This window comes from Macrobrachium rosenbergii, chromosome 48, assembly GCF_040412425.1.
Source record: "Macrobrachium rosenbergii isolate ZJJX-2024 chromosome 48, ASM4041242v1, whole genome shotgun sequence".
In the NCBI taxonomy this organism is placed as follows: domain Eukaryota; kingdom Metazoa; phylum Arthropoda; class Malacostraca; order Decapoda; family Palaemonidae; genus Macrobrachium; species Macrobrachium rosenbergii.
Genome location: NC_089788.1, coordinates 53,042,048 through 53,069,547, shown reverse-complemented (window position 1 = coordinate 53,069,547; position 27,500 = coordinate 53,042,048). Strand labels below are relative to the sequence as shown.

At 36.0% G+C, this 27,500-nt stretch overlaps 1 protein-coding gene across 2 annotated transcripts in view; it reads left to right on the top strand.

The window, feature by feature from the left end:
* The window catches only part of LOC136831397 (obscurin-like protein 1), a 101,577-nt gene that overhangs the window by 37,421 nt on the left and 36,656 nt on the right, over positions 1 to 27,500 (top strand). For both annotated transcript variants that reach the window (XM_067091762.1, XM_067091761.1), the window contains exon 3: positions 22,029 to 22,156. In XM_067091762.1, the coding sequence (XP_066947863.1) occupies positions 22,029 to 22,156 (128 nt within the window). The remainder of the gene's footprint in view (positions 1 to 22,028; positions 22,157 to 27,500) is intronic.

Sequence of the window (27,500 nt, the reverse complement as noted above, 5' to 3'; positions counted from 1 at the left end):
ATAAGTATAAACTGAAAAGCTACAGTGACAAAGACGTCACTTCTTGGTGCACGATTTCGCCTGCAGCATTTAGGGAGTGGATTTCCATTTCTGTCTGCAAGAGATTCCTGTAAGATACGGCTGTTTCCTTTCGTCCTTAACTTTATTCTTAAAAGGGCTTCACAGCGTGGGCTTTATCTCGTCTTCTAATAGATTTATAATCCACTTAGGTTGAGTGGTTAATCCCAGAACAGGATTTACTGTCTTGTCGAGAGTCTCTGGGATGTCCGGTGGGGAGGAGTTTTTCGACTTTTAATTTCAATTGTTGCTCCAGACTTTGAATATCACCAACTGTCGAGGTTTCCAGAGATGAAGGGGCTTTACCTTGATTGGCACCTCCTGAAGAGAGAGCTCAAGGGATTTGTGCTCCTTATTTTCTCTGGATAAAGGTCATTAACGCATTTTTATCTGTTTGTGAGGAAAAATGAGGGTTTATACTCTCATGGCGGGCCAAGCTCCACATAACGAAAGATGGTTGAGAATAGAGTTAACCCAAAACTTGATGGAGTACGAACGACATATGAAATTAGAGCTTTCGAAGTTATGAAAACAAGGTTCAGTAAAGATATCGGATTTTAGTCATTTAATTTTGTGGAATCTTGTTTCGAAGATTAATGGTCTTTAAGGATCAACTATTCCATGTGAATTCTTGTTCATTCTGAATAGCAATGGAATAGTCGTGTTTCTTTGCAAGAAAAAAAAGATGAATTTCCTTTGCAAAAGAGGTGACATGTTGAATGGAAAATTAATTTCAAACTCAAGATAACTGAAGCTTCTGAGATTTAGGAATGGAATTGGTCCAAAAATATTTTTGCGTAAAATAGGTACTTAATTTAAATATTATTATTATTTTTATTATTATTATTATTATTATTATTATTATTATTATTATTATTATTATTATTATTATTATAATAATAAGAATAATAATAATAATAATAATAATAATTATTATTATTATTATTATTATTATTATTATTATTATTATTATTATTATTATTCAAAATGCCAAAGAATTAGTATGGAACAAAATTATAAAACGTCATTAACTTTCTCAACAAGCAACCCACAAAGACGAAGAGACGCCACTCGTACAAAAACAAACTGACAGATAAATATGACTGCAATGCATAGAAAGCATAAGAGAAATAAGTAAAAAAAAAAAATTATGAGAGGATCACACGCAGATCATCGTGTTTCGCATCTCTCATAAGTTTCTCATTTTTTTTAATGGCAATCTCTTTATTCTAGACCTTATTCAGATAAAACCGCAACTCGCCTCCATTTGCACTTGCAATGGCACGGACAAAGACCATTCAGCTGGAAAAGGGGTCAGTTTTAAAACTTTACTGTAACCAGACCGTTTCCAGATGACTGGAAACTAGTCGACCAGGTTATCCACTTAACGCCTTTCAGGCATGTAAAACCGAAATCTCCCTCCCGCCTTCTTTTCCATTCGGGCCAACTGCCTGGAATCCGTAATAAACCCGAAGTCTCTCCTCTTCTAGGTAGCTGGAGACTCCTTTTATAAATATGGGGAAATTTTCTTCGCGGGGCATCTGAGAGTTCTAAGCGCTTTCGTATCCCCGGAAGAGATGCCTTTTCATAAGCCAGTGTCGAGTTGGTTGTCGGGAGGGGGTTGTGGGGAGGGGGTTGTGGGGGCTGGTGGGGGCGGCAATCGGTAGGCCAAAGAGGTTTCCCAGGGAAAGAGAAGTTCCAGGTGTGACTGTAAATATTAAGGACAATTTTCTTGCAGGATAACGTCCCCTCCAGCGCCAATATTAGCCAAGTTTCTGCCACTTGCATAAATTTGTGTCTCTCACTTGCTGGATATAAGCACCTCGGAGATTCAATAGAATTTTTTTCTGCCTCAGAGAATCCAATTGGAAAACTATGTAGCTGGGGGCCAGGGATGCTAATAATCGCCTTCTCAAGCTGTGGAATTACTCGTGCCTGGCCAATGAAACGAAACTGTTCTACTTTATGCGAACCATCCCAGAGATACTCTGTCTACTTTAGATGGACTTTTTCGGTGCTGTCGAGTAGACTTGAATCGTTTCCCGTATTGTTGTTATTCTAATTAGGAACGTTTAGTCGGTAAGGTCTGTCTTTTAATGTTTGCACTGATTGCCGAAGGCTGTTCAAGACGTCGACGATTCTCTATGAAATTGTCACTGTTTGGACGCGAGACATCTGGTAACGTAGAAATGCTTTTGAAATGAAAATCCACGCCGCATTTGCTATATGAAATTTATTAATAAGGTTTTCAAAAATACGAAAATTAATAACAAGATTTCCAAAACAAGTCCACTGACTTGAGGAAAATTGCTACAAGTTGGGTTATAAAATTAGACTGTAGTCACACGACCACATTCACATGTTCTGGTATCATTTTCTACCTCGCTGCCAAATTCTGACCTCATGGCCAACATTTTTCTGTTTTGCTGCTAAACGAGCACAGACAAACATACAAAATCAACTGCCCTGCTAATACCAGCTACTTGGTGCAAAGTTAGGCGAGAAGGTTCAAAGAGAAGCCCGAAAATCTAGTCGCTTGACACCGCCTTCAATTCCCGGACTGAAACGCCTCTAGTGGTTTGTAGAACTTTGTCTTTCAGGCTAGGAATCTTCATCCCGAGACAATGACCCGACGATGAGATGAGAGAGAGAGCTCCACTCGTGAGCGCCATCCATTGTTCTCCCTCATCATGCGACTTAAGTGCCAGAGAAGCTGCGGCGCTTTGTTCTGGAATACAGACGTTGTCTCTACGATGCGGTGAAAGGCGTCTCCATATCATCTTTCACACGCCCATACCTTTTCCTTTTTTAACTATTGTTCATTTTATTACTCTTGAAGACGGTGGGTAAAGAATGCATTGGACATAAGGTTATTATATTCTACACCTTAACTGCGACCCACTATAGTCGATAAGCTGCCAAGCACATAATGCACTGCTCTGGTCAACAAGTGCATAATGGAGGTTATCTGATCATTCTTTATGAGTTCAGCCTTGTTTAGGAATCGAAGGTGGCCTCTCTCTCTCTCTCTCTCTAGAATTCTAACCACTGGAATATGAATACTCAATACTCATATATATATATATATATATATATATATATATATATATATATATATATATATACATATGTATATATATATACTGTATATATATATATTTACATATATACATGCATACATATATGTATACACACACACACACACACACACACACACACACACACACACACATACATATATATATATATATATATATATATATATATATATATATATATATATATATATATATGTCTTCAGTACCACAATGGGTCCGTATGTCTAGACATTTTCCTTTCACCTTTCCTGCAAGCGCATTATCTCTCTCTCTCTCTCTCTCTCTCTCTCTCTCTCTCTCTCTCTCTCTCTCTCTCTCTATATATATATATATATATATATATATATATATATATATATATATATATGTGTGTGTGTGTGTGTGTGTGTGTGTATATATATATCTACATCATTTCGGGGAGAGGGTTGGGGCGGTGGGTGGCAATAACAATGTCGGGTATGGGTTTGCAAACCCATTGTCCAATACTATTTAGTGACTTTCACCGAGCGGTGAAGATACTGATGCTGTCCTGCGGGAGGGAAAAGCGTGATTTCCATTGGTTCAGATCCTTCAAAAGCTATTTCCTCTCACCAGCATCCTGGATGCGAGGTCAGACCATCTGAGGGTTTAGACTTATTCTCTCATAATTTAATTGCCAGTTACATTAATAGTCAAATATAACACGTGAAAAAGGAAAGGGATATACAGTGTTAATCTGTTCTGGCATATGAGAAAGTTTTCTATGAAGTATGCTCGAAGCCAGTAGTGGCTGAGCACATACGTAGCATTGATTTCCGAACGGAAAAATAAATTGTCTGTTGTGGAGTGGTCGGTAATACGAGTGCTTGACGCTCTTGGCATATTGGATGGGCGTTTAGTCACTTAGGAGCAGAATCTTATTCTCGCATCTAACTATCTGTCTATCTACCGATATATATATAATATATATATATATATATATATATATATATATATATATATATATATATATATATATGTATATATATATACATATATATACATACCTATATCACTAAGTCCAGTCGAAAGATGAGTAAAAACTGGGACTTTGAACAAGTGCTTTCGTAGTTTATTCTACATTTTTAAGTTCACACCGAATACAGAAGTTGACAGAGGTTTATATACAAAAATAGAAGGTGGGGACGGGGTTACAGTTTGTTAATCTGGGCAGCATATTCTTTAAACAAAAAGGACAGGGACAAAGGATCAAGGGATAATCCAGGGTGGAGATTAACATTCCTGGTGGAGGTAGCTTCAGTGAACACAGTCTCTAGCAGATTTCTTTCCTGATGGTTGTTGACCTTGTAGATAAATGTTGACTTATCCCAGTTCATCATATGACCTGCTTGTGGACAGGCTCATACTGAACGCTAGCGCACCATCATGGTGCTACTTGGCAGATCAGTATAGATTAAACTATCCTTATACCAGAACTGTCGAATGTACAGTACATCGCCAGCCCATAAGAGAAGGTCAGGTGTTGAAGTGAATAACTGACCTGCTGTAGACTTCTGGACTTGGCCCACTCAACCAATCCCAATTTTACAATGCAATTACAGTGGTAAATAAGAGGAGTGCAGATGCATATGTTAAAAATAACAGATAAAAACTAAGATTTAACGAAATAATGGGGCTGTCTGAGACAGATGGGGGTTATCTACAAAATTCATAAGGTTGAAGATACCAAGGGTGGTGCTAGGTAAGTGGGAGGGAGGATGCTGATTTGCTCCTTTCCTGCTGGTGCTGGGGACGTTGTTGGTCCTTTGCAGGGTGTGACCCTAAACCTTTTCCTTTTCTCGAGACAATGAAGTAGTCCCAGAGTGCCTTGATCTTTAACACAGGTTTATGCATGGTGATACTCACTGTCTCGGCAGTTAACAGTCCTTGGACCAGTCCCTCTCTGCGGACAATTTCCGTGTATAATATGGTCATTTAAACACGGCTTATAGTCATGTATATCCACAAAATTCTGGTAAATGGCTCTGCTGTTACAACAAGCTTGTAGTCACTTCAATTAGGGTCATAATTCTGTAGCCAATGTAGCTTTTATTGAAGAATTTGCATACCTTTTCCACACATTTCAGCTTATAATGCATGGTCATTTTCTTCCATGTGTCCCGAAAGGTGAAGCTGTTCCTCATCTTGAAAAAGCACCTTTGGTATTACTGTATCTGTGATGGTCCTCTGGAGTGTCTTCTTCCTGCATGTAGATCATACCATATTCGACATTGCTGGTAGAGTACCACTATTTTGAGCCTGCCCATGATGGGTAGTCGTGTCAGTTCACCTCAAGTTTTGCACTGTACGCATTTCTAATGGGAGTTTGCAGCATCCTTTCAGCTAAAACCACCAACTTTTTAGTCTTTTACTTTACCCCTATTCCTGCCTCCTTTCTTCAGTCTTGGCCCAAAATCTCTAACCATTACTTTTTAGTGGAACTGTGGGGATTTCTCCCAGTTCCACCTATAGATCTTTGTACTCCATTTTCTTTTTATTCTAGATCTGCTTTATGCAACTGTCCAGCCACTCAAGTTCCTTCTTTTCACTGTCTTAAGCGCTGAATAGGTGGAACTGCCGCAATGCTTGGTTCATAAATCAATATCATTTGTTTTTCCTCTTTCCTTCACTAATGTTGGGTGCAGAAATTTTCCATTTTTTCCTTGTCATATCCTCCATGATGTTACCGATGTTCCATGTTAGTCAACATCTGTCTAACCTTTTCAGTCCTGAATGGATAGGTTTTCAGTTATTGCAATGAGAGAAGGCCCGTCTGATATAGGCAACAATAACAGACCCTTTGTATGTTTCAGGGAAGTCTTCCTCTGCATTTAGGCAACGCCTACGCTGGCAGCTTTTATCTAGATAGATGGACATACTGGGTTGGCTTTTTCTCAACAGGGACATCAAGCAACAGAGGTCTTGTCGTTATTTGCCTAGGTCGTAAAGTGAGGACTTAATATACCTTCAAGAAGTCAGTCAGCTTTTTTGATTTGTAGACTCCTTTAATGGTGATGAAGATGTTAACATGCATTGCATAGATTTATACACATTCCAAAGATAACTGCCTTTCACCTGATAATGGCTCCGTGTCAGTTCATACTGACCTTTCTCGTTCGGTCACATTTCTTCCTTAATTTTGTTTGGCCACACCAACCTTACACAATACTGTAGCTCCTCTGTAAAATTAGCACTATCTTGAAGATCGCAGTGAAATAATAGCAGAAACAGCAGGTGCTAGACGAAAAATAAAGAGCACAGTATAGCGACTAATTTCTGTTTTCTTCAATAACTATCTTTGAGAATGAAACTATAGAAAACTGGAGAAATGTTGTCTTGAGATCTTAGAAGCCACAGGAACATTTTCTAGGTATGAGATCACTCCTTGCTTAACACTCACCAGGCCACTCAGCTATAAATAGTTACCAGAATCTTCCGGGGTCCAGAGAAAGTTTTGTGAGCTGGCAACCTCTCCCTGGGAACTTGTTGAGAATCCAGATGGTTGTACCCTTTTGGTTCCACTTCGTCCAAAGGGAAGGGTTCTTGTGGTGGAAAAAATACATGTATGATTTCTCCTGTACATGAGGGTGTATTCTGTATGATTTCTCCTGTACATGAGATTGTATTCTATCTAGTTGCAAAACTTTGGCTCAAGGATAGAATGAGATTGTCTTGAACAGCAGCTACCTCTAGGTCACCCTTGGGCAAAGTATAAGTCTTCCTTGCTAGGGCACACATCCATTAACTCCCGGAAACTATTCAGTCACTGGCAAGGGTACCTCCCCCTAGATGCAAAGGTGTGCTGTGGACGTATTAGGTTAGACGGAAAAGGATTCTATGCATGTCTAAGCAGAAGGTTCAGTGGGTCCACTTGTTGGATGTCCTGATTCATTGCTGCTTGAGGTTATTCCACCTTAAAGAGAGCCACCAAAAAAGTGTCTCCGTGGTGGTTGTTGGTTTTGAATAATTACAATAACAACCATTTGGTATTCCAGGGGCGACTAAGTTGTAGACATGATCAATGAAATCATTAACACACAAACAAACACACATATGCATTGCATATATATATATACTGTATATATATATATATATATATATATATATATATATATATATATATATATATATATATATATATATATATATATATATATATATATATATATTGTTATTTATATATATATTTGTCTGTGCGTATGTGGCACGTGTAAGTGTGTATGTACATCACATCACATGCCGTCAGTGCCATTTTTTTTTAGGTAGGATCTTATACAGATGTTCTAAGGACTTTCACTCAGACCCTTACGTTATGTTCATAAATTTCCTAGTATCTTCTCCTTCCTCCCATGCTTCGATTTTTCTTTCTGATTTGTATAAGGACGATTATTCCAAAGGGTTTCTAGGATGAAACGAGCCTTAGCTTGTTTTTCCAGTAAGCCATTGTTCGAATCGTAAAGGTATCAACGGAGACTAACAAGCTCACAGGGTACCCAAACCATTTTCCCTTTCCAGGAGATATCAGCGACAATACGATTCCTCCCATCTGGTTTCCAATCCGTATAATAAAAAATGTGTTCTTTGAACCTTCTGAAGTCTCTTGGTATAACTAGAAATTACTCTGAGAGAGTATAGTCCTGCCAAGGAACTTCCGCATCTCCACTCCCTATGAAAAAATGTCTTGCAATTGCATCAATCTCCAGGTCCGATTCTGGTCCACTTTGAAAGTTTATACCACTTTTCATTGCTCCGTTGCCAACCCTTAAACACATACGGCATTCCATTGAAATCCATCGATATCGTTGGGAAATATCTTGTGAACAGACGGACAGACAGACAGACACAGGAAAATAAATAACTTCCGTTCAACTCCGGGTAAAGTAAGAGCAAGGGGTTCCACAGCAACCCTTCAATTAACAGTTGAGAAATTTGATACGCAAGAAAAATGAGATAGCATTTCAAAAAGTTGTAGAGTAATCAATAACGTTACACTTGTATTTGTTTCTCTCTTTCTATATATATATATATATATATATATATATATATATATATATATATATATATATATATATATATACATATATACATATATACGTTTTGAAAACGTAGGTTTTATCATTCTTTCAACTACCTTGTTAAACCTATTGAGTCCTCATTATCTGTGATGTTCCATTCTTCTTGAGGAACTGAGCACCATCAAACGAAGTCTATTAGCTCTTCGCGTGACTTCGACTCTAACACATGATAACTTGCATGAATGTACTTTTGTTACTTTAACGACTCTCAGGTGGCAGGGAACAGCTGTTTTTAGATTAATATGTAACGTAGTATAAGATATGAGTAAGAAAAGATGAAGTGTGTGTGTGTGTGTGTGTGTGTGTGTGTTCATAAATGAATACATTTTTTGAAGCTTACTTATTGATAACTTGCGAAAATCAAACGATTTTTGGTGTAGAAAATGTGGTTTGTATTTCTCGTCTCTTGTTATAAAGTTAGCAATGAATCAAGTATCATGTTTTGCTGTATGGAAACTTATCCAACGTTCCTCCTAAATGCTCAAGTTGATTGCAGACACGTAGGCCCAAAAAGGGGACTATTATAACTTTTTCCCCAAAAGCACTGAGGTGCGTTTATGTGCATGGATGTGTACACTACAACCTCAGAAGCAATTTCATGATAAAGGCCATAACACAGAGAAGTCAAGTTGGTATCTCACCTCAGGGGGAATATAAGGACTGAAATGGTGTAACTCGATGGCGAGGCTATTAAGTCACTGGCCAGCATACAAGAGGAAGTAGCTGTTCTTCCCTCCAGGGGGAGAAGACTGGGCTGGTACTGATGGCTGCGGGTGGCGGGGAGATGGGATTGTTGTGGGGGGGATGGGGGTGGATATACGAAAGAAGATATCTTTTCCCAGAACAAAGAGTGGCAGTGAGAGAAAGAAGCTAGTGTTGTCTTTCTTCCTCATCATCTTCTTCTCCTTCTTCTTCCAAGGATAGGGGATTGTAAGAGGCATGGAGAGGTTTAACGCCTCCCAGATTTTGAAAAATAACTAGGGGTTTACTATCAGAATCTCTTGCCACTGTCTTCCAGATGGACATTTAATCAGAAGTTTACGTCCCTTTTAAGTAAAACTGTTACATGAAAAATAATGTATTCAAGATTTTCCAAGACATTAAAAAAAATACAGTTTACAAATCTAAAACAGTTTAGAACTGCCATATACTTTTATTAACTTTTAATTGCTTTATATTTCTCATCAGCTCTCATAGTAATCCTAGGGAAAAGGTATAACAGCTGTATGGAATCATTTTCTACAATATTAAGAGCATTTGCTAAATTTTCATGACCAGTTGCCTGACTATGTTAACTCCAAAAATTGAGGAAAGAGAATAAAGGATAAACCCCAAAAAACTGAAGATGACTATTGTGAAAAAGCATTGATATTCAATGACACATATGCCAGAGAACATCTGTTCATACATGCACAAACATACGCAGACGCAAACTTACGCACAACGTACATACACACACATAGTTTGTGAAAAAATATGACACACCTCAAAAATCATAAGTTTTTCACAATCCCATCGTCTTCAGTTCTTTCCACGTAAGACTAAACCATCTCAAAACACTCTGATTTACTATTTTATGTCCTGAAACCTGTGTATTAGTTCCGTTAACTTCCAACACCAATAGATCCCCGGCTGTCCCTGTGACCCATTATTGAATTTTATATACTCCTCATCAACTTGTTCTACCTAATTCTTTTAAGCTAAAATATTGCAAGAAATATATGGTACAGGAGGGTAGGAAAAGAGAATAAGAGCAGTGAGCATTGTGATGTGAAAATAAGAGTTCCAGTAAATGAAATAAAGAAAAACAGGTTATTCGATCTATAGTTTCATTACAGAATTTAAAATCAGGTACAAATTTATAGAGGGATTGATAGGCCTGTTAAGAAAGTGAGAAAAAGGAAGGCATGTGATGGAAATAGAGAAGGTGAGCGATAACTTTAAACGAACAAACGAATTAAAAGTTGTTCCTCAAGGAAACTGATGCAGGGAGAATGGTTTCTGAACAAATGGAGCCTGAACAAACCATTCAAACTGAGATGATATCAAAAGAAAAGGCAGTACTGGGCCATTGGAGTGAGTATCCTGAATGTTTCTTGAACGTGAAGGGAAGAGGGGCAGAGTGAAAAGACGCAGAGTGGACAGAGTTAGTGCAGTGGTTCTCAACCTTTTTGGCTCACACACCCTTTCACCAAGTGTCAGAATGTCATTCCCTCACCCCACCGCCCCCTTTCCAAAATTGTCTGCCTCAAAGGGTTCATTCAAATAATATGCATGTAATGCTAAAAATCATTGATCACAATTATCCCCCCTTGAAACTTTGAAATTCCCCCCTAGGGGGAATACCTCACTGGTTGAGAACCACTGATCTAGTGTAAGTTTGAAAACTTGTGGAAGCGACTCTTCAGGATATATGGGAACATTGAGGGGGCTGGAGAATGGAAAGACGCCTGCAACTGGGCTTTATGAGTGAAATTCTATCGCACCGACGTGATATAATGTGATTGAGTGGTTGACCAGGTTTTACAATGCGTGTCTGGATGAGGGAAAGTTTCGGAGTATGCAATGAGAATGGCAATTTTCCCTCTGTATAAACGTTAAAGCAATAAAGGAGCCTAAAAATGTAGGACAAAAACATACATAAACATATATATATATATATATATATATATATATATATATATATATATATATATATATATATATATATATATATATATGTGTGTGTGTGTGTGTGTGTGTGTAAGTATATATATATATATATATATATATATATATATATATATATAAATAATATATATATAGATATAATAAAAGGAACCGATAAAAATAACAAAATGTAGAAAGTTAATGCTATATTTCAGAGAACAACTGTCTCCCTCTACAGGCAAGTATATGACTGAAGTAAGAAATACAGACAGGCGGTATTTATACCAAGAGTTCTAGAGGCCAGCTGTTACGGCACTCAAATTGATAGCTTCTTATTCTTCTTAATCACTGGTTGGACGAAGATTTTATCTATAATATCTGAATCCCAAGCTCCTTTTGAGAGGTTCATCGTATTTCTTTGCTTAATCAGGGCTGATTCTACCGTCTGACTTTTGAACCGACAATTGCTGCTATAATTATACGTGACAAATTCCAGTTGATCCTATGGCTATGGTTATTTATGTGGCTAAAAATAGTTGAGCTCTGCTGGCCATACCGCACTGACCCTTTATGTTTCATTAATCTCTGGGGGAGTCATTTACCAGTAAAACAGATATACGATTTGTCACAGTCGAGGCAAGGGATTTCGTAAACTCCTGTGTCTTTGGGGACTGGTTTTTATTGGACATTAGTCAGGAATTTGGCTAAGGTATTTGGGTAGGTAACAGCAAAATTGTTAGAATTTCCAAGTGTCTGTGTCAACGTCTTAATCTTGTCCAGGTGTGGGATTTTAATTTTATTGTTGGGCATCTCTCTAGTCTTGTTTTGATGGGGATGGTAGAAGATTGTATTAGCTTTATGGATCACTTTCTCAATTATATGGTCAGGGCACTTTAAAGACGACAGCTACCTGCGGATTAGATCAATTTCCTTTTCCAGGAAATCCGGGGAGCAAATCTGTAAGGCTCTTAAGAATAAAATTGCTGGCTACGTCAGTCTTGATATAAATGTCGTGATAACTAAAATAGTGAATGTATGAAGTGAAAATGTTGGTTTTCTGTATACGGTAAATTTGTATTCTGTCGTGCCTCTAATTGCAAAAACATCAGGAAAATTAATTTTGTTGTCTGTTTCCCACTCAACTTTGAATTTGATGCTGGGTCCTAATGCATTTAATTTTGAAAGAAATTCGTTGAAATTGCCCAACCCACCTATCATCCCAAAATTTTAGGATATAATCTACATATTTCATCCACTGCACGTCTTTAGGTTTTATTGCATTTATTATTACAGTTTAAAAATATTCCACGTATAGGTTGGTTAAAACGGAACTTAAAGGGCTGCCCGCGCTGCACCAGAATTCTTGTTTATAGAATGACTTTCTGAATGAAAAGACTATGTTTGATACACATAATTCAACTAACTATTATTTTATCTAGGGCTAGTGGGAAATGATCTGAATAAGAGGTTAATTCTTCCCTCAGAAACTGTAGAACGTCCTGTACTGGTACTTTTGTGAATAGGGAATCTACACCTGAGCTTAAAAGTTTTATAATATACAGAAAACCAATATTTTCACTTTCATACATTCGCTATTTTAGTTATCATGACATTTCTATCAAGACTGGTGTAGCCAGCAATTTATTCTTAGGAGCCTTACAGATTTGCTCCCCGGATTTCCTGGAAAAGGAAATTGCACTAATCTGTAGGCAGCTGTCATCTTTACAGTACCCTGACCATATAATTGAGAAAGCGATCCATAAAGCTAACATAATCTACTACTGTTCCCCTCAAAACAAGACTAGAGAGACGCCCAACAATAAAATTAAAATCCCACACCTGGACAGGACTAAGACGTTGACACAGACACTTGGAAATTCTAACCCTTTTGCTTTTACCTTCCCAAATACCTTACCCAAATCCCTGATTAATGTCCAACAAAAGCCAGTCCCCGAAATCCTTTGCCTCAACTGTGACAAATGTATATCGGTTTTACTAGTAAATCACTCCTCCTGAGAGTAATACGACATATAGGTCAGTATGGTATGGCCAACAGAGCTCAACTATTTTTAACCACAGGATAACCTGGACTTTGTCACATATAATTTATAGCAGCAATTGTCGGTTCAAAAGCTGGATGGTAGAATCAGCCCTGATTAAACAAAGAAATATGGTGAACCTCTCAAAAAGAGCTTCGGACTCAGATATTATAGATAAAATATTCCTGCAGCCAGTAATTAAGAAGATTAAGAAGCCATCAACTGGAGTGATGTAAAAGCTGACCTCTGGAACTCCTGTTATAAATAACGCCTGTTTGTATTTCTTACTTTATTCATATACTTGCCTGTTAGAGGAAGACAGTTAGTCTCTGAAATATAGCATTAACTTTTTACCTTTCGGCATTTTATGCGCTCCTTTTTATTAGATGGAATTCTGTTTCAACAGAAAATATTTCACAATCGAAATATTATATATATATATATATATATATATATATATATATATATATATATATATATATATATATATATATGTATATATATATACAACAGACACACATTTATATATATACATATATATGTGTCTATATATATATTTTATATACATATGAATATATTTATGTATACATATATATATATATACATATATATATATATAAATATATATATACACATTATACATATATACATATATATATATGTATATATATATACATATATAATTTTGATTGACTGAGTGATTGATTGAATGATTTACTTGAAATCTTCTTAGCGAGAGTCACTCCATCTGTTAACCTTCTAGTTCTCAGCAATTATTTTGGGATGAGAATGTTAGCCCTGCTGTATGTCTTCCTCAACATCGGCTATGCCCCACCACCACTGACTAACTACCAGGTAACTAAAAGGCCATCAACAATGCTGTGGGTTTCAGCGAAACATTCGTAAATTGCTTAGCCTCTTTGGAAACTGTCCTGTCTCTTTAGCAGGTGAAACAAGTGTTTTTAAACTGGACTACAAGGATATATATGTCACTTGTGTATGTATGAATTTGTGTACATGCTCGCGACACATGATCTCTCGCAATGTTTAGCAAATCTCGCAGGTAGAAGAATGTGACCTGGACGTCTGATAATTCAGCATTTTTTGTATACTAATCATCTAGATAGAACTTTCTAGAAGCCTTTGGTCCGGTTTGAATCGGATTTCTAGGTGTGTTAAACGGAAGTGTGCATTATCAAAATAGTTAAGTGCGAAGGGCTCTTGTGAAGAGTTATTCATTCCCTTGTGAAAAGTCAGAGCAATTTGGCGTATTGGAACACTCGGGAATTGGGGTTCTCTTTTTGCTGAAAGTGTGAGTATTGAAGTTTGGAAATTACTAACCTTTACAAGTGTTAACACAGACATGTTTATCGTTTTAGTGATTTATCTTTTATGCCATTTTAATTATCACATCTTTACATGTGTTCGTGGTGTTGCGACAGCATCACAAACCTTTCGATTTTGTTGTTAATGAGGGGTATTTCTTCCTTAGCAGATGTTTCAATGGAGCCATGGTTAGGCTGGGATAGTCATGCATATGCACAGACATGCATGTAACGTAGCCATTATGGGAAGTGGTCATTTTAAAGGAACAATGACAAGGACATAATTACAATGGCTATTTACCTGGGTTAGGGAGTGAAATGGGAAGAATCCCATTTATAGTTTTAGTGTTTGCTAAGATGTTTTGCTGGGGAAGATATTCATTTATCATTTACATTCTTTTTGTTCTCTCAGCATTTTTCTTATTTGCCATGTTTTTAACTTGTTACATGTTAGCTTCACAAAATAAACTACATTTTTATAAGATACGTTTTGATTTCCACACCTTAGAAATAGGAACAGTTGTCTGAGAGAGAGAGAGAGAGAGAGAGAGAGAGAGAGAGAGAGAGAGAGAGAGAGAGAGAGAGAGAGAGAGAGAGAGAGATCTCGAAGGCTGCTGTCGGGGCTACCAATCACCTGCAACTGTTTCAAAGGTAGGTGCAAACAAAGCTGTATGGGTTTTTCAATACAACACACACACACACACACACACACACACACACACACACACACATATATATATATATATATATATATATATATATATATATATATGTATATGTATATATGTGTGTGTATGTGTGTATATATATATATATGTATATATATATATATATATATATATATATATATATATTATATATATATATATATATATATATATATATATATATATATATATATATATATATATATATATATATATATATATATATATATATAAATATTTATGTATACATATACTTACATATACATATATATATGTATATATATATATGCATGTGTACTTACTTGTGTCTGAATGTGTATGTGTGTATCCATACATAAGGTTAAACAGATAAACCTATGGATATGCTGGTGGGCAAATAAAATTTCACATAGAATTTTGCCGGCATATAAATCTGTACCATTAAGCATGATTAAACAAAACGGTCCACTTCAGCAGAATCGACTTTATGGTAATCATATCAGTTATTCTTAATCTCAAACTGGTGGGACACAAACACTTTCCTCTTTCATCTTTTACTATTTTGCACCAAAGGTTCACACCGAGCTATTTTCACTAACTTTAGATGCACCATACAAAAGGCACACCAAACTTACTCGTCTTTTAAAGTAACGTGCACCAATTTTGGCTACTTCAAACTGTAGCAACTGGAAGTCTGGTACTTCAGCAACGGCACAGTCACACGAAACTGAAGTTAACAGAAAGTAATCAAAACTGGTGCGCTTTTCTTTAAAAGACGAGTAAGTTTGGTGTGCCTTTTGTATCGAGCAACTAAAGTTAGTGAAAATAGCTCATGTCGATGAAAAATCGCAGTTGAGCTTGATGGTTCACGTGTGTCACGTGAGATGACCTTGCGTGATTTCAAGCTGACTGCCAATATGGGGTTGCTGCTGCAAAGTTTGGCGGTAAGGCGCTAAGAATTACTGGTAAGCCACCTTTAACGCTCTATGAAAGTGTTATGAAAATAGAAAGTATATGTCCTTTGATGAGTGTCTAAACTTATAATCCACAGCGACCATAATTTTCTGCATAGTCGCCAACAAATTCTGTCATTCATACTTCTTTCAACAAAACATGCATAGATGGCTATAAATTCTGTCAGGCATATTTTGCCAAATAAAATAACAGATAACCATTTACAATGATGAAAGATTTACCAAAATGACAGATGAGCTTGCACGATAAATATTTTCATTTCTATTCAGTTTTAGGTCGAGACTCTTAATACTGACTTTTGAGAATAAGGAAATGAATTTTGCAACGCCCTGGGCGCGCAATGAATAAAATTGCTTGAGCCTTTCCACCGGGCTTTCGAGCGGCTCCGCCACTGATCATCCCCTTTCATGCCTCTGTGAATCACTTGTATATTGTTTCTAGCCTTGAATTAATGTAAAGAATTTCTCCTGCAACATTTCACGGCGGAATCAAGGGAGTGAATGAAAAACTCTTCTGCATTCCTGCAATTTTACCTTTCTTCTCGTGTGTTTTCAAATTCTCAGCTGAGTTTCATATTGCTTAGAACCACTAAAACTGATGTTCTTGACTTTGGAGGCTGCGCCGAAACTGATTTTAGTCTTGTTAGGTTTTAACGAAGCGTAAATTCAGGAAAAGAGCTTTGGCTCTTTCAAATATAAATACGGAGAAGGAATATGAAGAAGAGAGAATCCTCTGATAGATGCAAATATAGGCGTAACCTACGACATTCAAAGCCTGTCTTTAAGTTATTGTATATGTATATATATATATATATATATATATATATATATATATATATATATATATATACATACATACATATACATATATATATATATATATATATATATATATATATATATATATATATATATATATATATATATATACATACATACATACATATACATATATATATGTATATATATATATATATATATATATATATATATATATATATATATATATATATATATATATATATATATATATATATAATTTACTCTCAACGTTAAGCCCCTTAGTCTAATAGTGGGTGGCCTCAGAGTAAAAACATGACAACAGTCAATGCCTCATTCATACTTAACTGAATCATGTAAGAGCCCCTTGTGCAGATAACTTCCACAACAGCAGACCGTCGATCTCACTTCATTTTGAATTCAAATGAGAAGCGCCATGCGTGCAGAAGGCCATATGGAATAAGATGTGAGCGTATGGTTAGAGGGATTTGCTCTAAACTTTTAAATGGAATTACTCCATCTATGTTAAATTTACATCGGTAATTAATCACAAAAATTCGACTTCTAAGTTCAAGTGATTTACGTGAGCTTAAAATAATTTGAAAATATTTTTTATAATAAAAAAAATAATTACAGCTTATGTATAAAAAAGATTTAGAACCGAAAAACATTTTCTTAGGTATTCATAAAATTCAAAAGTTTTTATTAAGCAATCCGAAAGTTTCACTGAATTTCATTCGCTCCCCTCTGAGTAACAAGGTCTTGATTCATCAAAATATAAATTTTGAGAAAACGGCAAAATAAGATAAATGGCTGAATTTTCTCAGTCCTCCAAAATTATGGTTGGTAGGAAGTTGACATTTTGTGTGTAATTACTTCTTCACACTGGGAAATTGTTTCAAGCACATTAAAATTATCGAGTAAAAATTAACATGATTACTGTTCTCTCGTGGGAACAACATGTGACGAAAATATAAACAGAGTGAGTGGCCTTCAGATGATAAGAAGAACAGAAAATTGTATAAGTGTTGTCGGGAGCGGTAGATGCTGCATCTGCATCAGCACTTGATGGAGATTTCATCAAAGAAAGACTACCATGGAGGCACACACACACACACACACACAAAACACGGTACAATATCCTTTCCCATTATTCTCAAACAGTTTCAACCACGTTACATACAGCGGAACGAAAGATAACAAAGAAAACTGTTTTTCAAACAGCAACTGGGATGAAAGGGATATTTAACCATTTTAATGCATACATTTGAAAGAGCCTTCAGGTGAGGAACAACGGTCCAGGATTAACTCAGGCACAGGGATAATATCAGGTGAGGCAAAGGACGTGAACGAGGGCTTACTAAGAGTCCTTTATTTTCTTTTTAAAATCATCTTAGGGCATCTTGTGCACAATCATGGCAGGAAAATATAGATCTGGGTTTAAATTAATATTATTTTCCTTCGTATTTATGCGGATTCTGAGATACTCCTGGGTATAATATTTTGCACCCTGATATTACAATACTATGGGACTGTCGTTAGGAACTATCTCGACACCCATTGGATTAATTCAATAGATTTAATCGAAATATCACGCAGCATTCCGATCAACCCCGACTCCCGATTAGTAAGTTTTAATTTTTGTTTTTAATTAACAAAATTGCCTATTGAATGAGTATTAGAATATCTCTAAAAGGAATCACCCGGAGTAGATTTACCATAATAGTCAGTCAGTGGTAAAGAATGGCGTAAAAGAAGCTTTAGAATTTGTGTGCAGTTGATGCTGTTCATCTAAAGAAAATCGATTATATATATATATATATGTATATATATATATATATATATATATATATATATATATATATATATATATATATATATATATATATATATTGCAACAAACCGCTGGAGACGTGTGATGATCATATCTGCATCAGCCAGAGAAAAGTGAAAAGAAATGACTTGAACAGAGCGCTTTCATGTAAAAATAAATGAAAGCGCTTGGTTCAAGTCATTTCTTTTCACTTTTCTTGGCTGATGTATACATATGTATATATAGATATATATATATATATATATATATATATATATATATATATATATATATATATATATATATATATGTGTATATATATATATATATATATATATATATATATATATATATATATATATATATATATATATATATGTATATATGCGTATATGTCACTAAATAGCGCATGACAATATATTTAGCCAAGGCCACAGGAAAATAAAGAGGGTACAAGCGCTTTCGTGTTCTTTCAATACATTTTTCGAGGTACAATGTACCTCGAAAATGTGTTGAAAGAACACGAAAGCGCTTGGTACTCCTTCTTTTATTTCTTCTTTTATTTTTCCTGGGACCTTGGCTAAATATATATATATATATATATATATATATATATATATATATATATATATATAATATATATATATATATATATATATGAATAATCTTGAATGAGTTTTCATACAAGGCTTTGTATTGACTATGTTGATGCCCTTTCTGGCTACAACCCGGAAAACATCGGACCTGTGAAATTGAGCTGTCGAATAATTATGGTCTTTTGGAGGTGGGTGGCTGATGTCAGTCCTGGGAACTAATAATTATTGTTAGGCATATTATTAATTAGAAGATAAACCATATTCATATGGAATAACATACAGGGGCCAATGATTTGAAATTCAAGCTTCCAAAGAACATGGTTTTCATTTGAAAGAAGTTGCAGATGATAAATGAAAATACAGAAAGAAGAGATCAGTTTTAGGAAAAAAATATAAATTAATAAAGAAGCAGATGAAAACATAAATAAATTATTAAAATACAAGGCGAATTGTTTTCTGGTAGTAATGCATAGCATCTTCGCTTGAACTTTGAGGCTCTAATTGTACAACATCCACAGGTAGACTGTTCCACAGTCCTACAGTGTGAGGAATGAAAGACCTCTGGAACTGTGAAGTTAGACAGCTTGGTACATTTACTGCATTACTGGATACTGGAACGAATGAACGGTTAAACAGCCCCCAGTGTGCTGAAATACCGAGAGGATTTTTGGTTCCATCAGTGAGGGCGGTGTTACCCGAAGAAGAGCCAATATACGAGGTCATGGACAGTTCCCTAGTCGATAATGTCAGCAGTGTCGAGATTGTTGAAAAAAGAGATATCTAGATTTTATCAAGACTGAATGGCCAGCAAAATCTCCTTACCTAAATCCAGTTGAAAAAGCTGAGGGGTTTCATGATTCAGAAACGGAATGATAGTCAATTCAAAATTAAATAAACCTTGAGCAGGCATGCAAGTTCCGTTCGGGAATCACTTAGGCCTCAACGCCATGAAGTTACGTTGTGCGAAAAACTTGTAGGTTCTATGCCAATAAGGCTGGGTATAGTAAATGACAAGAGGGGTTATGCATACGAAATAGAGAGAGAGAGAGAGAGAGAGAGAGAGAGAGAGAGAGAGAGAGAGAGAATTGATATGCATTAGTACCACTATTTATTTTCTTTTTCTCTTAAAAATATGCACATTTAAAAAATCTAATATTTGTTTTGATCAAAACTTGGAAACTGTATCTGTCCAACTGAGTTACAAAAACAAAATAACAATATATTGGATGTCCATGATGTTCATCAAAAGAGCCAAGTTTTGTTTCTGTGAAAGTTGTTTTGTTTTTGTAACTCAGTTGGACAGAGTTTTTTTAAATGTGCATATTTAAAAAACAAACAAATAAATAACGTTACCAGCACACACCAGTTGCTCTCTCTCTCTCTCTCTCTCTCTCTCTCTCTCTCTCTCTCTCTCTCTCTCTCTCTCTCTCTCGGGAAAAACCAAGTTCTTTTTATAAGATTTTCTATTCCTATAAATTAGTAACATTTGTTATCTGAATCTGGACGTAAATGACTTCGTATGCCAGGCTGGACAATATAAAGAGAAGAAAAAACAAAATCTGGATATTACAAGAGCACTAGTGATTAGCGCTGGACTTTTGCTCTGTGAAGTACAGAGGTCATCAATTTAATGAGCTGCCAGTTAGCGCTATATTTACTGTACGTGACATGCTTGTCCTAAAGATTCTAAAATTGTTATCAGACTTTTCTGTGATGGTGCATGATGCACACAAAGTAGCGGTATTGCTGGTTGTGCAACGCAGAGTTTATGCTGGTCCGTTAGTATAGTGGTTAGTGTCGTGGCATGCCACTCAGATGTCGCAGGTTCGCGTCTCCCCCAGGGCGATGAAAAATCACTGGCTCTGTATCATGATCAGTTACTGCTGCAGTGTGGTGTCTGCAGTGGAAGGTTGAAACCAACATTCTTTGGAAGATTGAATTTCAAGCCAATGGCCCCTTGTGCTTGTTCCATGTGAATAGGTTTCATTTGCTGAAATGATAAAAAAAAATTATAATAATATCAACCTAGAAACAATAAGCCATTTCATTTAAATGAACGTGGTTCTAGGGATAAACACGAGTCACTAACCTGCTCATGATTTAACAGCTAACAGATGAAGAAAGTATGATCATTTGTGCAGAATATATCCACAATTTCAGCAACTTCATATACCGACGCATATGGCTCATCAGCAAACGTCAAGCCCAATACAGACTATGGTTTTCTCAACTCTATATTACAAACAAACTTTTGATTACTGGACAATAAGGCGGGTCCTTTCAAGCACATCTTTCAGAATTACTCACTTTTTTCACCAATCTATTATTTCCATTTTCTACACATTACTAACCCACTCTACATACACTAATCCATCTTTTTATAATTGTTAGCTTTTAATAAACTACCAGCATTAGTTCCCACCGTTTAGATACTTCTTACCACATACTAAACTAACAGTTCAGTTCAACCTTGTCTGCTTTAGTTTTTCTTTATTTGCATTCTGCATCAACACTTCACTTCCATAAAGGAGAAATTGCCCAACAATGCCTTCATTCTTTCAAACTTTGGCTTCTACAGCCACTACTCTTCTCTTTTAACCGTTTGCATAGTTTCTACCTTCCTTGCTTTATGCAATTCATATCTCGCTTTTGAAATTAACCTGCAGTTAATAATGAAGTGTACAATAATATAAAAAAGTGGTACATGACATCATAAAAGTGTATTGAAAGAATATTCGATCTCTTGCAAATCTTCATCGTTTCATAAACAGATAATACTCCCTTTTGACAAAAAATGCAACACTTATTCTTAACACTTTGTATGAATATGGAAATATATGAAAAGCCGAAGGAACCCTTACCTTTAGCCTTTGGCAGTCGGAAACTTTTAACAATAAGACATTCTTCTTTCCTTCCAGGGTCTGGAGACGGAGGCCAAGGTTCTTTCACGGGTCCACAGTTCGGCGAGACCGAGTCCTCGGTGTCCGTGTCAGCGGGAAAGACGGCCTCCCTCCCCTGCATTGTTCATCAGCTCAGTGACAAATCTGTGAGTAAAGCGGGAACCCATATTTCATGTCTGATAAGTGAAGCATGAAATAGCATGTAGTTGGTGGCATGAGCCTAGAGTCGACGGTAACAATGAGAAGGAATTTCACGAAATCCCTAGGGAATTAACGAAATGACCAATCGCTTAGGAACATTTGATTCCCGGGGGCTAGTACTAAATACGGCGAAACAGTGATTCATCTACACTGTTTCGCCGCGTTTAGTACTAGGCCCTGGCGGGTCAAATGTGTTTCGTCGTGTTTAGTACTAGCCCTCGGGGATTAAACGTTCCTAAGCGAAACGGTCATTTCACAAATTCCCAAGGATTTCACGTTTTTACTGTAACATATATTTAAAAACTCGTAATTATATACATTGACCAGGATGCTTTGGATAAAAAGTATATCTCAGCAGCCTTCTGCATACAAAATTAACAATAGTGTGTTGTTGGTTATGTTTATACATCGCGACCACGGAAATTCCGGGTTTTTAACGAGAAAATATTTTATTTGATATCTAAAACCTTTAAAAGATATCTTCCGAGGCATTTCATAAAATTTCAGTGATGACTTTAGCAGTGGAAATTCACATTACAATCCGAACCTTGTTTGACGGAGGTACGATAAATGGAACAATGCCGTTAAGGCGTAGAGAACCAGCCCAAAGGCTGATATCAAATGCAGGGCCCATTAGCGCTTCCGTCCGACGTTGATGTATTTAGTCAAAGACTTCCCACGCTCAAGGAGTAAAAGAATATGATGTCAAAACGATTCATTCCACATGGTTCATTCCTTCTCATACATTTTTAATCCTAACGGCCTCGTATGAGTCTGTGGTAAATCCTCTTTCGTAGAATTATAAAATGGTTGTCAACGGAATGCTGAAAGTAGGTTATATATATACAGTATATAATACATATATTTATATATATTTCTGTTTATATAATGTATATATGTACACACACACTTATGGTACGACACTATATAACGTATATATATATATATATATTGTATATATATATATTATATATATAAATATATATAAAAAGGATATATATATATGGATCTGATTTGATATTTATAATATGTACACACACACACACACACACACACACACACACACACACACACACACACACACACACACACACACACACATATATATATATATATATATATATATAATACAGTATAAAGCGAATCACAGGAAAATGGCAGGCAGAAGTTCAGTGCCAAGCGGTTTTACGTTTATTAACGCATCGTCTGGGCACAGACGATGCGTTAATAAACGTGAAATCGCTTGGTACTGAACTTCCGCCTGTCGTTTTCCTGTGGGATTCGCTTATACACTGAAGTCACGTGCATTTTCTGTGATTTTCTTAAACACACACACACACACACACACACACACACACACACACACATATATATATATATATATATATATATATATGTATTTATATATATATATATATATATATATATTATATATATATATATATATATGTGTGTGTGTGTGTGTGTGTGAGAGAGAGGTTTTATAAGCCACGCTGCAACCCTAGTTGTAAAGCAGAATGCTGTAATCCCAAGAAATCCCAGGGAAAGCAGCCCAGTAGAGAAAAGGAACTGCGAAATACTAAATAAACTATGAAAGAAAAGTAAAAAAGACAAACAAATGAGATAAATGATAAAGTAAAGTAAAAGACAAATAACGAATAACGTACGTAGCGAGACTCCTGTCAGCCTGCTCAGAATAAAAACATCTGCAGAATGTTTGAATTTCCGAAGTTCCAACAATACAAGTAAAGTATCAAGAAGAAGATAAGGTCACTCCACAATTTCGTCACAACATGGACAAAACTTCTAGGAAATTGTGTGGCATTGAACCGCACAGGAGAAAAGCCAAGACTTTTAGAATTAGCTGCGTATCTTGTGCGACGTGATTGATGGTATATTTTAGAAAGATCTTTACGCAAAGAATAATCGGAATGATGAAATATGTTATACAGTATGCTCAGTGAGCTAGTCAACTGAGCGATGGTAACAAGGATTAAAACCAAAATCAGGAAAGAGATGTTTAATATAACTCAAATTTTTATCCAAGAATTTCAGGTGCACGGATAGCTGCAGAAGGCTAAAGAGGGGGAACAATATTCAAAACAAGGAGGAATACAAGAATTTAAACGTTTTATCAGAACAGACCGGCATCTGAAAATCATGAAAGACTTTCTCAGTACACCGATCTTTTGTGTTACTGAAGAGGAGATAAACTACTATCCATTTCAGGGACCGCGAGTCATCGTTTTCCTCAAATGTCTTTCAAACTAATTATTTGATCGAAATGGTACTTTGACACACTGTACAAGACGCCTCCCGCTAAATTTTGGTAATATAGTGCATTGTCAAATGGTTTTAGTAAAGGCGTTTACTCTTGACTTACATGGTGTTGCCAAGCAACGCCAAACTATGCATTCGAACGTCCTTTATCCCCATCCCGTCCCTTCCCAACCTCCTCCCCTTCCCCCTCCTCGTCCTTCCCTCAACCCACTTTCCTGGCCTACCCAGCCCCCTCCCTCCCACCCTTTTCCTGTCTATGGTGGATAGCGGACGTTCGAATACGTAGTTTAGGCCTGCTGACTCATGCGACTCTGCCTTTAAAAGCCGAGAGTAAACGCCTTAACTAACACCATTTGACAATGCGTTAAATTACCAAAAATTAACGGGAGGTGTCTTGTACACTGTCAAAGTACCATTTCGATCAAATAATTAGTTTAAAGATGTTTGAGAAAAACAATGATTCGCGGTCCATGATATCGATAGTAGATATGTTTCTCAAACGTGATTTTGAATGACACCCAGAATTTTAAATAAGGTGTTTGTGGTTAAAGAAGTATTGCCAATGAAAAGATCTTGGTGGTGGGGAGAGGGTGAACCTAACGTCCTAGACCTAGTAACAATCATACTTTTTGTTTGATTAGGGTCTAACTTCATCCTCCACAATTTACCTCATGAACTAATTTTAGCTAAATTACTGTTAAGAGATTCCGCAACCACAGGTCTATGCTCAGTGGATGGGGTCGATGCAAAGTGAGTAGAATCATCTGCACAAGCAATAAATTTGTTTTCAAGGCCAAACCACATATCACGCATATAATACGAAAAGTAATGGACCCAAAATCACTTCCCAAATTACTGGTCGAACTTTCAGTAACAGTACTAAGGAATGGTACTGCCAACTCCAGTCTGGCTAAGTTTAAAAGCAGGGATCTCATGATTAACAATGTCCAAAGCATCAATAAAATCAACATCACTCTTACAAACTATATGACCAGAATCTGGAGATTTCTGTAAGACTGATAATTATAAGAAGAAAATCAAAAGCATCAAGGCCCATGTGGAACCCAAACAGAAAATTAGGGAGCAGATAATTATCGGCAGTTTAGGCATTCAGATTTGGACAAGTGAAATTCAAAAACTTTACAAAGTATCTGGATTAGAGAAACTGGAATGTATCATGATTAAAGCTACCTCAACAACATTACCTTATGAAGGAAAATTAGCAATTCTCTGACAAGTGGGAAAGAAATCCCCCTTCAGGCTAACTTACGAAAAATAATAGACAACTTTGGAGTTAAGTAATCAGCAGTTTTCACAAAAAAATATAAAAATGAATGGAAAATACCATTAGGCTCTAAACCTCTATAAGCATTACTCTACTTACTGTCAAACTTAGCAGCCGAAAGGGTTGCATTTCCATTTGAGTAGTGAGTGGTAGAACCATCTGGTTTAAGCAAAGGTGCACATCTGAGGGTAGCCTGCCTCTTATGTTCTGAGGTTTACTCGGAAGGGTTCCTTTTATGATCAAATTGTACTTATTTTCAGCTGAAGCATAAACTTTCTGAGCCACAGCTCTTAATTGGGAATAATTATATCCATGTCAAAAGAGGTCTGTTCCTTTCTTAACGATCATAAGCCTTCTCATTTTTGTTTTCATTAAGCATGTCTACGATCGTCACTGAACCACGCTTTGTCTTCAATATGATGTCAACAAACGAAAATTCCAGTGCAGACTGCTTGAGATTTATTACTCATCTTCAAGTATAGGACAAATCATCGACAACCTGCTCAGTTATAATCATTAAAGAAACTAAACTATTATCATGAGTCCTAACTGGGGCCCCGCAAAACTGGTTACAACTCCAAGGGAATTGGTGAATACTTGGTCCAAGCAATTACCAGACTTGTGCGTGGCCTTATTTAGCATTTTCTCACAGCGTGGTTCTAGAGTAAAGCCAAAAAGCCTAAGTTCACAGCAACTGGCAGGAGAAACAGAATTCAGCCGGTCCATGCGGTGTATGTGTGTGTGCGCGCGCGAGTCGGTATTTAATATTGTTATTATTATTCAGCAGATGAAACCTATTCATACGGAACAAGCCCACAGGGGCCATTGACTTGAAATTCAAGCTTCCAAAGAATATGATGTTCATTAGGAAGAAGCATGAGGAGGTAAAGGGAAATACAGACAGAAGAGGTATCACTTATTAAAAAAGAAAAAATAAATTAATAAATAAATAAAAATGGTCGTCGTCGTCCTTCTACCAAACCAATGTCCATCATGCTGCGTCCTGCGGCGCTCACACCTACAGTACACGACATCCATGGAGACCTACAGTACAGTTGGCAGATGCTATCCAGCAACCTTTCAGTGGAACCACTGCCTCCCAAATCAGAATGAAGGATGGGGCTCATGTACCTTCCGCTGGAATAGATGTGGAATTCAGAGAGTTATTTACATCAGTATTTCTATAAAAAGTCAATAATAACTAAATATGATAACATGTTGAAAAGAAAAATTTTCCGTCTTCAGCAGCGTTGAAAGAAACAATGGGCGAAATTACAGGGACTTTGGTCTTTACACGAAAACACACACACACACACACACACACATATATATACAGTGTATATATATAGATCTAGATACAAACACATATATAAATATATATATATATATATATATATATATATATATATATATATATATATATATATATGTATTATGAAGTACACATACTACATATACATAAATAAATAAATACATAAATATATACATATGTAAATATATATAAAAATTATGAAAACATATTAAATGTACTTATATTATGAACACATTTACTACACACACATAAATATATATATATATATATATATATATATATATATATATATATATATATAGTATATACACATATATATGTATACAGTACATATATAATATATATATATATATATATATATATATATACATATATATATATATATATATATATATATATATATATATATATA